We start from the raw sequence: 14,897 nt of genomic DNA, 5'->3' as shown, positions 1-14,897 counted from the left end.
TTTCTTTTCTTTTCTTTTCTTTTCTCTTTTCTTTTCTTTCTTTTCTTTCTTTCTTTCCTGGTTTCTTTCTGTCTTTCTTTCCTGGTTTCTTTCTGTCTTTCCTGGTTTCTTTCTTTCTTGTTTCTTTGTTTTGTTTTTGTTTTTGTTTTTGTTTTTTTGTTTTTTCTTTGAGACAGAGTCTTGCTCTGTCGCCCAGGCTGGAGCACAGTGGCACAATCTCAGCTGTATACCTGCAACCTCCACCTTCTGGACTCAAGCGATTCTTGTGCCTCAACCTCCCTAGTAGCTGGGATTACAGGCGTGCACCACCACACCCAGCTAATTTTTGTAGTTTTAGTAGAGACGGTTTTGCCATGTTGGCCAGGCTGGTCTTGAACTCCTGTCCTCAAGTGATCTGCCCACCTCAGCCCCACAAAGCACTGGGATTACAGACGTAGGCCACTGTGCCTAGCACCACGCCTGGTTTCTAATCCCTTTGAGCCACTTCACCTCCCTGGACTTCAGTTCTTCTGTCTGTGAAGTGGGTTTACTGGTGTTCTCAGCAGGGCTGTGTTGAGGGTTCCAGAGATGACAGATGTAGAGTATCAAGGGCCGTGGCACATTCTAAGACCCGACAACCACAGATGCCTCTTTTTCCATCCCTGTCAGAAATACCCACTTTCTCCTGCCTGCAGTGGTCTCTCTCTGGGAAGCAACCTTTATTCCAGCTTTGCATCCAGCACTTTACAAATGTGCATGTGGCGGGAGCGGGAGGACACACAGGATAGCCACACTGAAGAAACCTTATTTTCATCTCAAGCTATAAATCAAGCCTTTCACAGAGCTTTTAACTCATTTGTGTCAGGAGTGCTACCTGTGGCATATGGAGAAGAAAAAGTCTAAAATCAACCAATATTTTACATTGTTATTTAATACAAGTTGAAGAATCTCAATTCTAAGTCCTACGGAAGGGCAGAGAGTAAGAGTCATTCCTGCAGCTTACGCTGCCCTAGCACTTTGGATGGAAGAGAGAAAACTGAGACCCAGAGAATTGAAGTAGCAAATTCAGTGTCACACCATGGCAGAACTGGGTTCAGATCCAGCGTTTTCACATCCCTGCACTGTAGTAGAGAAAGTAAGAAAGGCTACTTGTTTTCATGGGAAATTGTGTTTCGCCTTTGTGAATGTAAAGTCTGTCTATGAAAAGAAATGCATTCTCTGCATTGGGAAAATGCAGAGAGGTTAGAAAATAAAGAATCAGCCGTAATGTCACTATTCAAAGCTAATCGCTGTTACCAACTTCATAGGTTTCTTTACAGTTTATTTTAAAATCAGATTTACAGAGATATAATTTACTGGACAAATAAAATTTCCCAGTTTGAAGAGTACAGTTTGATTGGTTTGGACAAATGTATGCTGTTGTTTAACTACCATCACAATCAAAATATATCACATTGGCTGGGCATGGTGGCCCACGCCTGTAATCCCAACACGTTGGGAAGCTAAGGAGGGAGGATTGCTTGATGCCAGGAATTTGAGATCAGTCCCTGCACAGGGACAACAAAGCATGACCCTGTCTCTAAAAAAATAAAAAAATTAAAATTAAAAAAATGTGGAGCTGGCGCAGTGGTTCACACCTGTAATCCCAACACTTTGGGAAGCTGAGGCAGGAAGATTGCTTGAGGCCAGGAGTTTTGAGACCGGCCCTGGTCACCATAGCAACACTGTCTCTGCTGAAGATTTAAAAATTAGCCATGCATGGTAGCATGCCCCTGTAGTCCCAGCTACTTAGGAGGCTCAGGTGGGAGGACCACTTGAGCCTGGAAGATTGAGGCTGCAGTGAGCTATGATGGTGCCACTGCACTCCAGCCTGGGGTGACAGAGCAAGACCCTGTCTCTAAAATATAAAAATAATGTTACCATCAACCCAGAAAGTTTCTTCATGCCTCTTTGCAGTCATTCCTTTTCTCCTACCCTAGCTACTGGCAACTAACACCTGCTTTCTTTCATTGTAGTTTTGCCTTTAGTGGATTTTATTACATATGGAGTTCTACGGTATTTAGCCTCTTGTGTCTAACTTCTTTCACTCAGTATACTTTTGAGGTTTGTCCATGTTCTGTGTTATCAATAATTCCTTTATTTTGCTGAGTTGTATTTCATTGTCTAAATATATCACAATTTGTTTATCCATTCACCAACTGATGGTCATTTAGATCTCCAGTTTGGGGCTACTATGAATCATGCTGCTGTGAACATTCATGTACAAGTCATGTACATGTGTAGACACATGTTTTTAACTCTCTTGGGTATATACCTGAAAGTGGAGATACTGAGCTGTAAGGTAATTCTGTTTAATCCTGTGAGGAATTGCCAGATTGTTTCCTAAAGTAGCTGCACCATTTTTACATTTCTACCAGCAATGTATGAAGATTCTAATTTCTCTATATCCCTGTCTACATCTTTTATCATCTTCCTTCTTGATAATAGCCATCCTAGTGCATGTGAAATGGCATTTCATTGTGGTTTTGATTTACATTTTTCTGACAGCTAATAATGTTGACCATCTGTTCCTGTGCTCATTGACCACATTGGCAAAGGATCTGAATAGACATTTCTCCAAAGAAGATATACCCAGTAATGGGATTGCTGGATGAAATGGTAGATCTACTTTTAGGTCTTTAAGGAACCTCCATACTGTTTTCCATAGTGGTTGTGCAAGTAAAAGTGTTCCCTTTCCACCACATCCCTGCCAACATCTATTATTTTTTGATTTTTAAGTTATGGCCATTCTTGCAGGAGTAAGGTGGTACTGCACTGTGGCTTTGATTTGCATATCCCTGATAATTAGTGATGTTGAGCTTTTTTTCCTATGTTTGTTGGTCATTCATTTATCTTCTTTTGAGAATTATTCATATCCTTAGGCCACTTTTTGATGGAATTGTTTATTTTTTTCTTGCTGATTTTTTTGAATTCCTCATAGATTCTGGATATTAGTCCTTTGTCAGATGCATTTGCAAAGATTTTATCCCAGTCTATGGGTTATCTGTTTACTCTGCTGATTGTTTCTTTTGCTGTGCAGAAGCTTTTGTGTTTAAGTCCCATCTGTCCATCTTTGTTTTTTGTGCATTTGCTTTTGTGTTCTTGGTCATGAAGTCTTTGCCCAAGCCAATGTCTAGAAGCGGTTTTCTGATGTTCTAGAATTTTTGTGGTTTCGGGCCTTAGATTTAAGTCTTTGATCCATCTTGGGTTGATTTTTTGTGTAAGATGAGAGATGAGGATCCAGTGTTATTCTTCTGCATGTGGCTAGCCAATTATCCCAGCACCATTTGTTGAATAGGGTGTCCTTTCCCCACTTTATGTTTTTGTTTGCTTTGTCGAAGATCAGTTGGCTGTATTTGGCTTTATTTCTGGATTCTCTATTCTGTTCTACTGGTCTATGTGCCTATTTTTATGCCAGTACTATGCTGTTTTGGTGACTATAGCCTTGTAGTTTAGTTTGAAGTCCGGTAATGTGTTGTCCCCAGATTCGTTCTTTTTTCTTAGCTTTGCTTTGTCTGTGCGAGCTCTATTTTGGTTCCATATAAATTTTAGGATTGTTTTTTCTAGTTCTGTGAAGAATAATGATGTTGTTTTGATGGGAATCACATTGAATTTGTAGATGCTTTTGGCAGTATGGTCATTTTCACAATATTGATTCTACCCATCCATGAGCACGGGATGTGTTTCTATTTGTCTGTGTCATCTGTGATTTCTTTCCGCAGTGTTTAGTAGTTTTCCCTGTAGAGGTCTTTCACCTCCTTGGTTAAGTGTATTCCTAAATTGTTTTTTTGTTGTTGTTTTGTTTTGTTTTGTTTGGCAGCTTTTGTAAAAGGGGTTGAATTCTTGATTTAGTTCTCAACTTGGTCACTGCTGGTGTATAGCAGTGCTACTGATTTGTGTACATTGATTTTGTATCCTGAAACTTTACTGAATTCATTTATCAGTTCTAGGAGCTTTTTAGATGAGTCTTGAGGGTTTTCTAGGTATATGATATTAGTGAACAGCCTTTGCCCATTTTTAATTGTTTTTTTGTATCCTTTTATTATTGAGTTGTGAGAGTTCTTTATATATTCTAGACACAAGATCCCTATAGATTATTTGCAAATATCTTTCCCATTCTGTGTCTTGTCTTTTTACTTTCTTGATGTCCTTCAAAGTATAAAAGTTTTTCATTTTGAAATCCTTTCATCTATTTTTCTCTGTGCTTTTGGTGCCATATCCAGGCAGTGGTATCAAGAAACCACTATCTAACCTAAGATCACAAAGACTTAATCAGTTCATATGTTTCCTTATAAACCTCTAAGAATTTTATAGTTTTAGCTCTTACATTTAGGTCTGTATTCCATTTTGAGTTTATTTTTATATGTGTGGGAGGCGGGAGTCCAATTTCATTCTTTTACATGTGGGTATCTAGTTGTCCCAGCGCCCTTTGTTGAAAAGACCATTATTTTCCCCCATTGAATTGTCCTGATAACCTTGTGAAAACTCAGTTGACCATAGATGTAGGTGTTTATTTCTGTATTTCCAGTTGTATTCCATTGATCTGTATGTCTCTCCTGTGCCAGTATTATACTGTCTTAATTACTATAGCATTGTAGTAGTTTGGAAATCAGGAAGTATATTCCTCCAGTATACTTTGTCCTTTTTCTAAATTGTTTTGGCTATTCTGTATCTCTTACATTTCCGTATGAATTTCAGGATCAGCTTGTCAGTTTTTGCAGAAAAACAACAACAATATGGATTTTGATAAGGATTGTGTTTAATCTAGATGAGTTGGGACATTCCATGTTCATGGACTGAAAGAGTTAATATTTTAACAGTAAGTCTTCCAGTCCATGAACATGGAATATCTTTTCATTTACTTAGGTCTTACTTGAGTTATTTCAACAGTGTTTTAGTTTTCAGTGTTCAATTCTTATACTTTTTAAAATTTAATCTTAAGTAATTATTTTCAAAGCTATTATAAATGGAATTGTTTTCTTAACTCAGCTTTTGGAATGTTTATCACTAGTACAGAAAACTGTCGTTTTGTTTTATATATTGATCTTGTATCCTGCACCCTTGCTGAAATCGTTTATTAGTTCTAATTGTTTTGTATGTATGTGGATTCCATAAGATTTTCTATATACACAATCATGTCATCTGCAGTTAGAGATCATTTCACTTCTTCCATTCCAATCTGGATTTTTTTTTTTTTTTTACCTAATTGTTCTAGCTAGAATTTCTAATACAGTCATGCACCACGTGATGTACATAATGCATTGCATATGTGACAGTGGTCCCATAAAACTATAATATCCTATCTTTACTATACCTTTTTTATGTTCAGATACACAAATATTTACCACTGTGGTACAGTTGCCTGAAGTATTCAGTACAGTAACACACTGTACAGGTTCGTAGCCTAGAAGCAGTAGGCTATACCGTGTAACCTAGGTGTATGATAGGATATACCATCTGGGTTGGTGTAAGTACACTTTATGATGTTTGCGCAATGACAAAGTCTCCTAACAACACATTTCTCAGAATATATGTCCGACATGACTCTACATGTTGAATAGAAGAAATGAGAGTGAAAGTGAATGTTCTCACCTTGTTCCTGATCTTACGGAAAAAACTTTCAGTGTTTCCTCAGTAAGCATGATGTTAGCTGTGGGGTTTTGGTAGATGCTCTTTATTAGGTTGGAAAACTTCGCTTCGATTCCTAGTTCATTGAGTGTTTTTATTATGAAAAGGGTGTTAGATTTTGTCAAATGCTTTTTCTGCATCTATTAAGATGCCCATGTGATTTTTGTCCTTTACTCCATTAGCATGGTGTATTACATTTATTTTTGTATGTTTGATCAACTGTATTCCTGGAGTAAATCCCACTTGGTCATGGTATGGAATCCTTTATGTTGCTGGGTTATTACATCACCGGATCACATTAGGCAGCCAGGCTCATAGCAGAACAGTAATATTGAACACAGCAGAACCAGAAACCTGGGACTTGGGAGTGTGGTTAAGCAAGCTGTGGTATATCGTATATGATAGAAGTACATATGGCCATGTGTAGTGACAAGAATGTGACTCAGACCATGTCCTATTCAGAAATGATCCCATAAACATGTCAAGGAGTAACCATGCATCCAGGAGAATAGACCTATACCAATTACTTTTAACTGGATACAACTGCATATGTGCAATTAACAAAAACTGGAGAAGTATGTGGAGGACACATCCAGGAACTGGGAACCTGGGATTTTGTCCCAGACCTGCTGCTGTTTTCTCTGTGATCTTTTCTTATATCTGAGCTTCAGTTTCCATGTCTCACAGTGAGGGGTTGATAATTTGGTACTTTGTGTCACACATGGCTTTGGTTTTGTTTTGTTCATTTAATAAAATTTCTAGTAAATATACTTTAAAAATGCAAACTTTGAGGAAGTGAGAGAGCATGAGGAGTTTTTGGCCACTTAGGGGATGTGACCAGTACTCCCTTCCCTCCATATCAGCTAGAACTCTGAGGTTGTGTGCAGGGAGTAGGTGTGGGGTTCCCAGCCAGGCTTGGGATCCAGTGCTTCCCGTTTCCAGAGAGTTTGCTCCATACCACACACTATGCTCAGCTCTTCCTGGATTCGCTCTTGTTAGTCCTATCAGCAATAGTGTAATGTCCATATGATTACCTTAGTTTTTCCAAATGATGAAAATGAGGCTTTGCAAGCATAGATAGTTGTCTAAGGAGGAGCCATGATTTTAAACCAAGCCTGAGTCCCAGTGGCCACGTTCTGCTGTTACCCACCACACTCTAGTTCTCGTCTTGTTCATCAACAGGCCTCTTACCCTTCCAGGTTACACACTGTCCCCTTTGTGCCCACAGCTGACAATGAAAACAACATTGCCTCCAACCAGTCCCGATCGCCACCTGCTGTTGTAGAAGAGAAGTGGAAACCTCAGGTCCAGAGGAACAGCGCCAATAACAGTAGGTCTCCCCAAGCAGGGCTGGACCTGAGGGTCCCCTTATGCTCCCGTTGTTCCTCTCTGCCCCCCATTCCCACCATTTGTGCTTCCTGTGATGTTGTAAGATGGTGCGTGATAGTTTCCAAAGCACTTTTACACCTAAGACCTTGTTTGCAGGAGTTCTTAACTCAGGGGATGGGCAGAAGGAGGCCCAGGGAGAGGAGGTGACTTTTGTGTGTGATCAGAAAGCACCAGTTTGTGCCAGAATCAGAACTAGAACCCACCTCTCCACAATTTCTGCTGGTTGCTTTTTCCTGACATGATGATCTCATGTATTTTATTTCCTAAAGATTCCCCATATTAGAGGAGATTCCTATATTGAGGAAGAAATTAGATTAGTTGGCTTCAAAGGTCTAGGTGAATGACATAGACCACAATTATGTTACATACATACCACTATATTCTATTCCCATGCCCATGGCAGGCCTTACTAATCAATCATATAACTTTATCCCTGTGAGACCATCACATATTAAAGGCAGCCAGCATCACCAATGTGTGTGCAAGAGGAAATCTATTTGCCATTCCCAATGCTAGATGTTTCGAGTATTAGGCTACTGCCACTCCAAGCAGCCTTGAATGCCAGAATTAATCCCATCTCTCTTTGTGTCCTCTGCCAGCCACTACCAGTGGTTTAACACCCAACAGCATGATCCCCGAAAAGGAGCGGCAGAACATTGCAGAGCGGCTGTTGAGGGTCATGTGCGCCGACCTAGGTGCACTGAGCGTGGTCAGCGGGAAGGAGTTCCTGAAGTTGGCCCAGACCTTAGTAGACAGTGGTGCCCGCTATGGGGCCTTCTCAGTCACTGAAATCCTGGGCAACTTCAACACGCTGGCACTGAAGCACCTGCCACGCATGTACAACCAGGTGAAGGTGAAAGTGACCTGTGCCTTGGGCAGCAATGCCTGCCTAGGCATCGGTGTCACCTGTCACTCCCAGAGTGTCGGCCCTGACTCCTGCTACATCCTCACGGCCTACCAGGCCGAGGGCAACCACATCAAGAGCTACGTGCTGGGTGTGAAGGGTGCGGACATTCGCGACAGTGGCGACCTTGTGCACCACTGGGTGCAGAACGTGCTGTCGGAGTTTGTGATGTCGGAGATCAGGACAGTGTATGTGACGGATTGCCGGGTGAGCACGTCCGCCTTCTCCAAGGCTGGTATGTGCCTTCGCTGCTCAGCCTGTGCCTTGAACTCGGTGGTGCAGAGCGTGCTGAGCAAGCGGACGCTGCAGGCCCGCAGCATGCACGAGGTCATCGAGCTGCTCAACGTGTGTGAGGACCTGGCGGGCTCCACGGGCCTGGCCAAGGAGACCTTCGGGTCGCTGGAGGAGACGTCGCCACCGCCCTGCTGGAACTCGGTGACGGACTCACTGTTGCTGGTGCACGAGCGCTACGAGCAGATCTGCGAGTTCTACAGCCGGGCCAAGAAGATGAACCTCATCCAGAGCCTCAACAAGCACCTGCTCAGCAACCTGGCAGCCATCCTGACGCCGGTGAAGCAGGCAGTCATCGAGCTGAGCAATGAGAGCCAGCCCACCCTGCAGCTCGTGCTGCCCACCTACGTCAGGCTGGAGAAGCTGTTCACGGCCAAGGCCAATGACGCAGGCACTGTCAGCAAGCTCTGCCACCTCTTCCTGGAGGCGCTCAAAGAGAACTTCAAGGTGCACTCGGCCCACAAGGTGGCCATGATCCTGGACCCACAGCAGAAGCTGCGGCCTGTGCCGCCCTACCAGCACGAGGAGATCATAGGCAAGGTCTGTGAGCTCATCAACGAGGTGAAGGAGTCCTGGGCCGAGGAGGCTGACTTCGAGCCCGCTGCCAAGAAACCCCGCTCTGCCACCGGCGAGAACCCCGCAGCTCAGGAAGATGATCGGCTGGGCAAAAATGAAGTGTACGATTACCTGCAGGAGCCCCTGTTCCAGGCTACCCCTGATCTCTTCCAGTACTGGTCGTGCGTTACCCAAAAGCACACAAAACTCGCCAAGCTCGCCTTCTGGCTCCTGGCGGTTCCGGCCGTGGGTGCCAGAAGCGGGTGTGTAAATATGTGTGAACAAGCGCTTCTAATCAAACGGAGGCGGCTGCTCAGTCCAGAAGATATGAATAAACTCATGTTTCTGAAATCCAACATGCTTTAAGACTTGACTTCGGGGAAAAAAAAAGAAAAAGAGAAGATAACATTAGAAAAAAAACACACAACACTGTCACAAACAAAAGGAATTTAAGTTCTAAACACTGTGGACCTCATTATAAATGCCCCCTGGAAACTTAAGTGCTTTTTTTTATATGTGTGTGTGCGCGTGTGTGTACACAGCCACACGTGTGTGCACGTGTCTGAACACGTGCTGTGGTTGTGGGGGTGTGGGAGTGTCTCTGCTCATCTGCATGGCCAGAGAAACTTCGCACACACACACACGCACACGCACACACACGACCCTGGTGCGTGTACACATGCCTGTTCTCGGACGGGTGTGCGTTGAACTGGGCATGTCAGGAAAGCTGAGCGATTGGGAAAGAGGGAGATGTTTCACCTCCTTTTCTCAGTAAGGGGGCTTTAGAAGACTCCGCTTTCAGGTGTGCAGATTGGCAGAAAGCTGATGTGAAATGTTCAGGCAGCTGAGATCTGAAGTGACTTGACGCTCTCTGTCCTTCACCCCGGTCCCCCTTTTCCCTCGACCCCCTCCCAGCCCTCCCACCCTCCTGATCCCATTGTGCACCCCCCACACACCCTCGGCTGCTCTGCTGTGGACTCTCCACACTGCATCAGATGGACGGTTTCTGCACTGGACTTTGTTTCTCGTTCACCTTCAGGGCATTGAGCTGCTGCCTTTGAGATACCCCTTGGGTGTCCCGGGGCAGCTGCCTTAGAAACACACCTATCTATCTCCCCAAATCAGGAAAGGAGACTTAAAGAGTATAAAGCTGACATTTTGCTTTTTAATATAAGAGAGGAGAAAAAGACATTTTTCAGAGAAGTATAGATACAGTCTCCACTCCCTAATAATTTCTCTCCCTAACATTTTAGCAGTTTTTACCTTGTTTGGGGGTTCATTTTGTTTCTTCAGATTTGATTTAGACTCTGCTAGGAGGCACTGAATGTCTATAACTTACGTTTTGGAGTTTTGTTTTTTTACTTGCCCGTTTTATTCCTCAAGTCACACTGTAAACTAGCTCATCTCAGTGATATACTCAGTATCCTACGGTCTTTCTTGGCCTTCCCTGTACAGTTCAGTTTTCACATATTCAAACGGCCAAGACCGGGTTCTTGGCTGTGCTGTTTGGAGACCAGGGGTTGGGGAGGAGTCATGGGTTCCACAGCTGCGGGGTTTGGTGGCCGTAGGGGAAGCAGTGGTTTGGGAGTTCTGAATGTAAGCGCCAGAGCTGCCCTCCTGGTCCGCTTTGCGTGGTACTGAGTGTCAGTGTGCGTGGTACCCAGTGTGCATCACACTACTCACCCCCTCCCCAACCCTGGCAGTCCACAGGGACTCCGAAGTCAACCCGTAGTCACATCTACCACACCTCAGACCTGCCACAGCCTCTCCTCACTTCCCAGGAGTCCCCGGGGCTCCCGGAAGCCGGGGTCCCCACTCACACCTCCGACTTCCTTCCCGGACGGCGGTGAGCATGGTGCCTTGTGGCCCCAACAGTTGATGTTCCGAGGGTGGATGGCGTTCGGCCATGTTCGACTCGATGCTGTGAAAGATGTCTTCAGGCTTTTCTCTCCTGTTCCCCTAGCCGTGAGCAAATTAGGTTCTACACACACAGTTCAGATGCCAAGGGTGACACCCCATTCCCTTCACAAGAGGTGGTTCTGTCACACATCAGTGCTGCACCCCCACCACACCTTTCAGTGAATAACATGCTGGTGGTCTCACTCCCCTGGTGACTCTTAGCCATGGGATGGGGTGGTTACACTAAGGCTTCAGGCTGAGAATGACCATCATGGCAGGAGGCTGTTTGCAGAGGCACCTTCTGTCATCTTGGGGTTGGCTAAGTCAACTCCACCCCTTCCCGATAATAAAGCATTACTCAACTGTGAGATACCTCGACTACAAAAAGCACTGTACCACAGCCCTCTCCCCCTGGGTCCATGACGGGAGCAGGGAGTAAAGTTGATTGCAAACCTCATGAAGGGTTAGGATCATGGACCTGGAGCGTAGTGTTTGGGAGCCAAGCCTGCACACTTCGCCTCATGAGAACTCACCCAGCTCTCCCCTCGAGTCTTGGACACACTGAAATGGATCAAAGTGGGCCATTTCCACGTTTGCTCCAGCAAGCCGTGGTCTCAGGAACTACCGTGCCATTTCCTCTCCTGGAGAATTTCTAGGTATTCCCTCCACAACATTTCCAACTGGGAGGCTGAACCCACTATCAGAGAAGAGCTGCCATCCACACTGGAGCAAGTACGGAGAGAAATCCAGACAGGAGCCTCATGTCACTTCCTAGGGAATATGGAAAGAAACATAGCAGACTTCTCAGTTGGGCCTTTGAAGGTGTTCTGGAAGGTGGCTCAGCATCGCTGATGATCGACAGATGCCTACAGCAAAAGGTCCCCCTAGCCTTGCTTGACTGCTGGGGAAGGGACCGTGACCAGCACTTTGACCCACACAAGGATAGGAGCTGCCCAGTTTGTGTGGTAGGTGAGAGCAGAGCCTGGGAGCCCATCCTCCCTCTACTTGGAGCAAAGATGTGCTGGTGGTGCCCCATTATTGGGCCAGTTGATTATAAAATAGGCATTTCACTTTCTGGGAAAGCCATCGGACTAAGCCCAGATGTGCATTTAGAGGACTCAGCATTCTCCTCTTTGAAGCATGGGATGTCTGTCCTCCGGGAAGAGATTTGATCATAGGTTGTTACCTCCCTTTCCCTTCTTTTCACCTCAGTTCAATACTTGGGGGCTGGCTTGCCTCTGCAGGTTTGATGTGAATGCCACTAGGTACTCAGAAAGCTGTCCGCTGGGCTGCCTTGTCCAGTTAGATAACAAGATAGCAGATGATCATTTATCTCTTGCAACCTCTGGTTCCCTCCGGAAACTGGTGTCACCAACAGGAAAGGCTGTACCAAGGTGCCCTCTTCTCAGACAGGCTGTTCTCAGAGTGCACATCCTGCTGCAACTAACAGCTTAATAAAACCCAAAGATCTCACTGATCCAGCCACTGGCCCCTTTATCTCCAGCAATATCCACCTCACCAAATTCTAGTTCAGCCAAAGGATTGAGACAGGCTCTTCCAGTTCATCTCCCAGTGTCCAGCCTGACCTTCACTTTGGGAAGGATTTTGTCATCTGCCTCCCAGTTCTGGTGCCACTGTAGATTTTCCATCACAGGCCTTTGGGGTATCTGGAACCAGGAAGTTAGGCCCTTTGTACCATATTCTTAGCAGCCTAAGGTGGCGGCCTGCTGATGTGGAGACAACTCGCCTCGAGCCATATGGTCCCCAGGACAGAAATGGCCTTTGTTTTGACATACATGGACCCAAGGGGGGAGGTAGAGAAAACACACCTCCACCTGGCAAGTTTTTCCCCCTCATCTGAGGTCAGTTTGCTTCACCAACAAAGCCCAAGCTAAGAACCGCAGCGTTGTGGGTGGTGCCTCGGAGTGGAGTAACCCGAGGAATCTCAGGTCCATCAAGAGCAGTGGTACCATCCAGGCCATGGGTGGAAACTGGTAGAGTTCTCCACTTCCCGATGCCTGGCTCAGCCAGCCAGGCCTCCCTCTAATGGCATTTAGTAACCAGGAAACAAAACGCATGCCACCTGAGCAGAACTGCCTGCACTTCATCTCTGGGGGTTCGCCGCACAGAGGCCACCTGCCGAATCACCAGCGAGGAAGCTTCGCCACCATCGTGCTTGGCAGCTTCACACTTGACACCTGGGGATTGGTTTTTGGCTGGGAGAAGGGTACCAGGGTTCCTGGCAAGGACAGGAGGGCAGTGCAGTGACACAGATGAGAAGCCGTGGGTCTCCAGGATTCGAGGAAGCCACCGGCTGTGTAGGCTGGTAAGAGTCCTCTCTTTCAGTTTGACCCTTTGTCTCCTGCACTTTCAAAGAAACACCAGAGGAAAAATCTACAAGGCGTGTTTCCACTGTGAGGCTGAACCTCTGCCTTTAGGAGTCCCCTATTTTTGAGCAAGGCCACCTGCTTCGCCTGAAGTTGAGCTGGACTCCTTGAAGAGTGGGCTCCTGGAGAGACATTGGGGATATAGCACATGCTCTCTGGGGGCCACAGGGTCATCGGGAAGGTTTGAAATGAAGATGGGATGTGGCTGGAGCAGGCTCAGATGGCTCCATTGGGGACACTCCCCTCGTCTTGTCATCGTGATGGGATGTGCTGGAAGAGGAGGTGTCCCAGTGAGCTACCCCAAGTTCATAGCTTTGCTCTCGCCTTGGGAACAGCGGCAATGCCTCTATCTCTGGGATGCATCTTAAGGAGGGCTCCTAACAAGGCCGATGATTTAGACAGAACAAGAGACTAAGTAAGGTCCAGCCATCCCCTGGAGCCAGTAGGTGGGAGCTCCTATCCCCGCCAGCCCTGCTCCAGCCCCTGTGTCCAGCTGGGCCAGTGGAAGAACTGGGAAGGAGGCGGCCCCTCCCTTTCACTGTGGCTAATGTTTGCTAGGCCAGTTATGGTGAACCAATGATACGGTGTTTTCCCTCTTAACGTTCCCCTCCTAGTTTTGCCTTTTCAGGGTTTTCTGGGGGATTTTGTTGTACTAGTTGTTTTTCTTCCTCTCTCATTTGGGTTTGAGGGTTGTGGTCGGGGGAGCCCTGGCTTTCACCAAAGGAGCCCAGTGGTTTCTGTGGAAGAGGCGCCCACTCCCACTTTAATGAGGGTGAAGATTGTCAGGTCACTGTTTGACATATTCATTCCCCCGCCCCCGACGGGTGTCGCTTTAAAGAGTCAACTCTTGTACAGAGAAGGATTTGCTAGGTTTGCATTTGGGCGTTAGCATCACGACCCACAAGGGCCCTGCCCAACCATGCGTCCCATGGGGGCACCTTGACTCTTCTAACCAAAATTCCTTAAAGGGGCACAGCCCAGCCTTGTCCGCAACCTCAGGGGCCTGGGATTCCTGTGGCGCTTCCTGAATTCCAGGTTGGCACAGATGATGAAGTCAGAGACCAGCCGGAAGGAGGGGCTCCTCCCACAACCCAGGTGCCAGCCGGTCTCCGCCTAGGACCTTCCCTCCCGCCCAGCCAGGGTGGGCGGCATCCCACGCGGTGAAACGAGCTCGTGGACTGACCCGAGGCTGGGCCTCTCCAGCCAGGAGAGAGCGAGGGCCGCACGGCGGGGCTGGCCCAGGCAGCTTGTCCAGGGCCATTCAGATCCCAAGCATCAGGAAATCATTTTGTACAACCACCCGAAGCAGAGATATTTTTTAAGAAGCGTAAATTATTTTCAGTTGTTTTCTGATCCAGCCTTTTTCTTTTCCCCCACAACTTCACGCCAGTGATTCGTTCACATCAGGTAAATCTTGAGAAAGCCTTGGTGCCCTCCTCGCCACCCCCGACTCAGTAACCATGTGCGTGTACCCCCGCATCCTTTCTCAGTAGTTAAGACGTTCTAGGCAATACCACAGACACATCTGACTGTGTCTCTCTCTTCGAGTGCAAGAAACTTAAGTCATCTTAAAAAAAAAAAAAATACAAAAAAAAATTTACAAAAAAACAAACACAAAAAAAATATCTTTTTTAGGCCAGAGTTTTCTACAGGTATTAATGAATATTTTTCTTAATCCTTATAAGTTTTATGTGTTTAATATTTCTTAATACCGGTAGCATTAATTTATACTTTTGTAGCAACACAATATTTTTATAAACAGCCGGTGCTTGGCTCAAGTCTTCACGAGGGGTTTATGCAGGGCCATCTTGGGGACCCTGTGTACC

General features: G+C 45.9%; 1 protein-coding gene across 1 annotated transcript in view; it reads left to right on the top strand.

Annotated features, from left to right (window-relative positions):
- The window catches only part of ZNF618 (zinc finger protein 618), a 78,857-nt gene extending 69,691 nt beyond the window's left edge, over nt 1–9,166 (top strand). Inside the window, exons 13-14 of the mRNA XM_011950096.1 lie at nt 6,875–6,976; nt 7,635–9,166. Coding sequence (XP_011805486.1) covers nt 6,875–6,976; nt 7,635–9,151 — 1,619 coding nt within the window. The 3' untranslated portion in view covers nt 9,152–9,166. The remainder of the gene's footprint in view (nt 1–6,874; nt 6,977–7,634) is intronic.
- Nucleotides 9,167–14,897: the final 5,731 nt, after the last annotated feature.

This window comes from Colobus angolensis, unplaced genomic scaffold (assembly GCF_000951035.1).
Source record: "Colobus angolensis palliatus isolate OR3802 unplaced genomic scaffold, Cang.pa_1.0 Scaffold301, whole genome shotgun sequence".
NCBI lineage: Eukaryota > Metazoa > Chordata > Mammalia > Primates > Cercopithecidae > Colobus > Colobus angolensis.
This window is presented reverse-complemented; position numbering and strand designations above follow the sequence as displayed.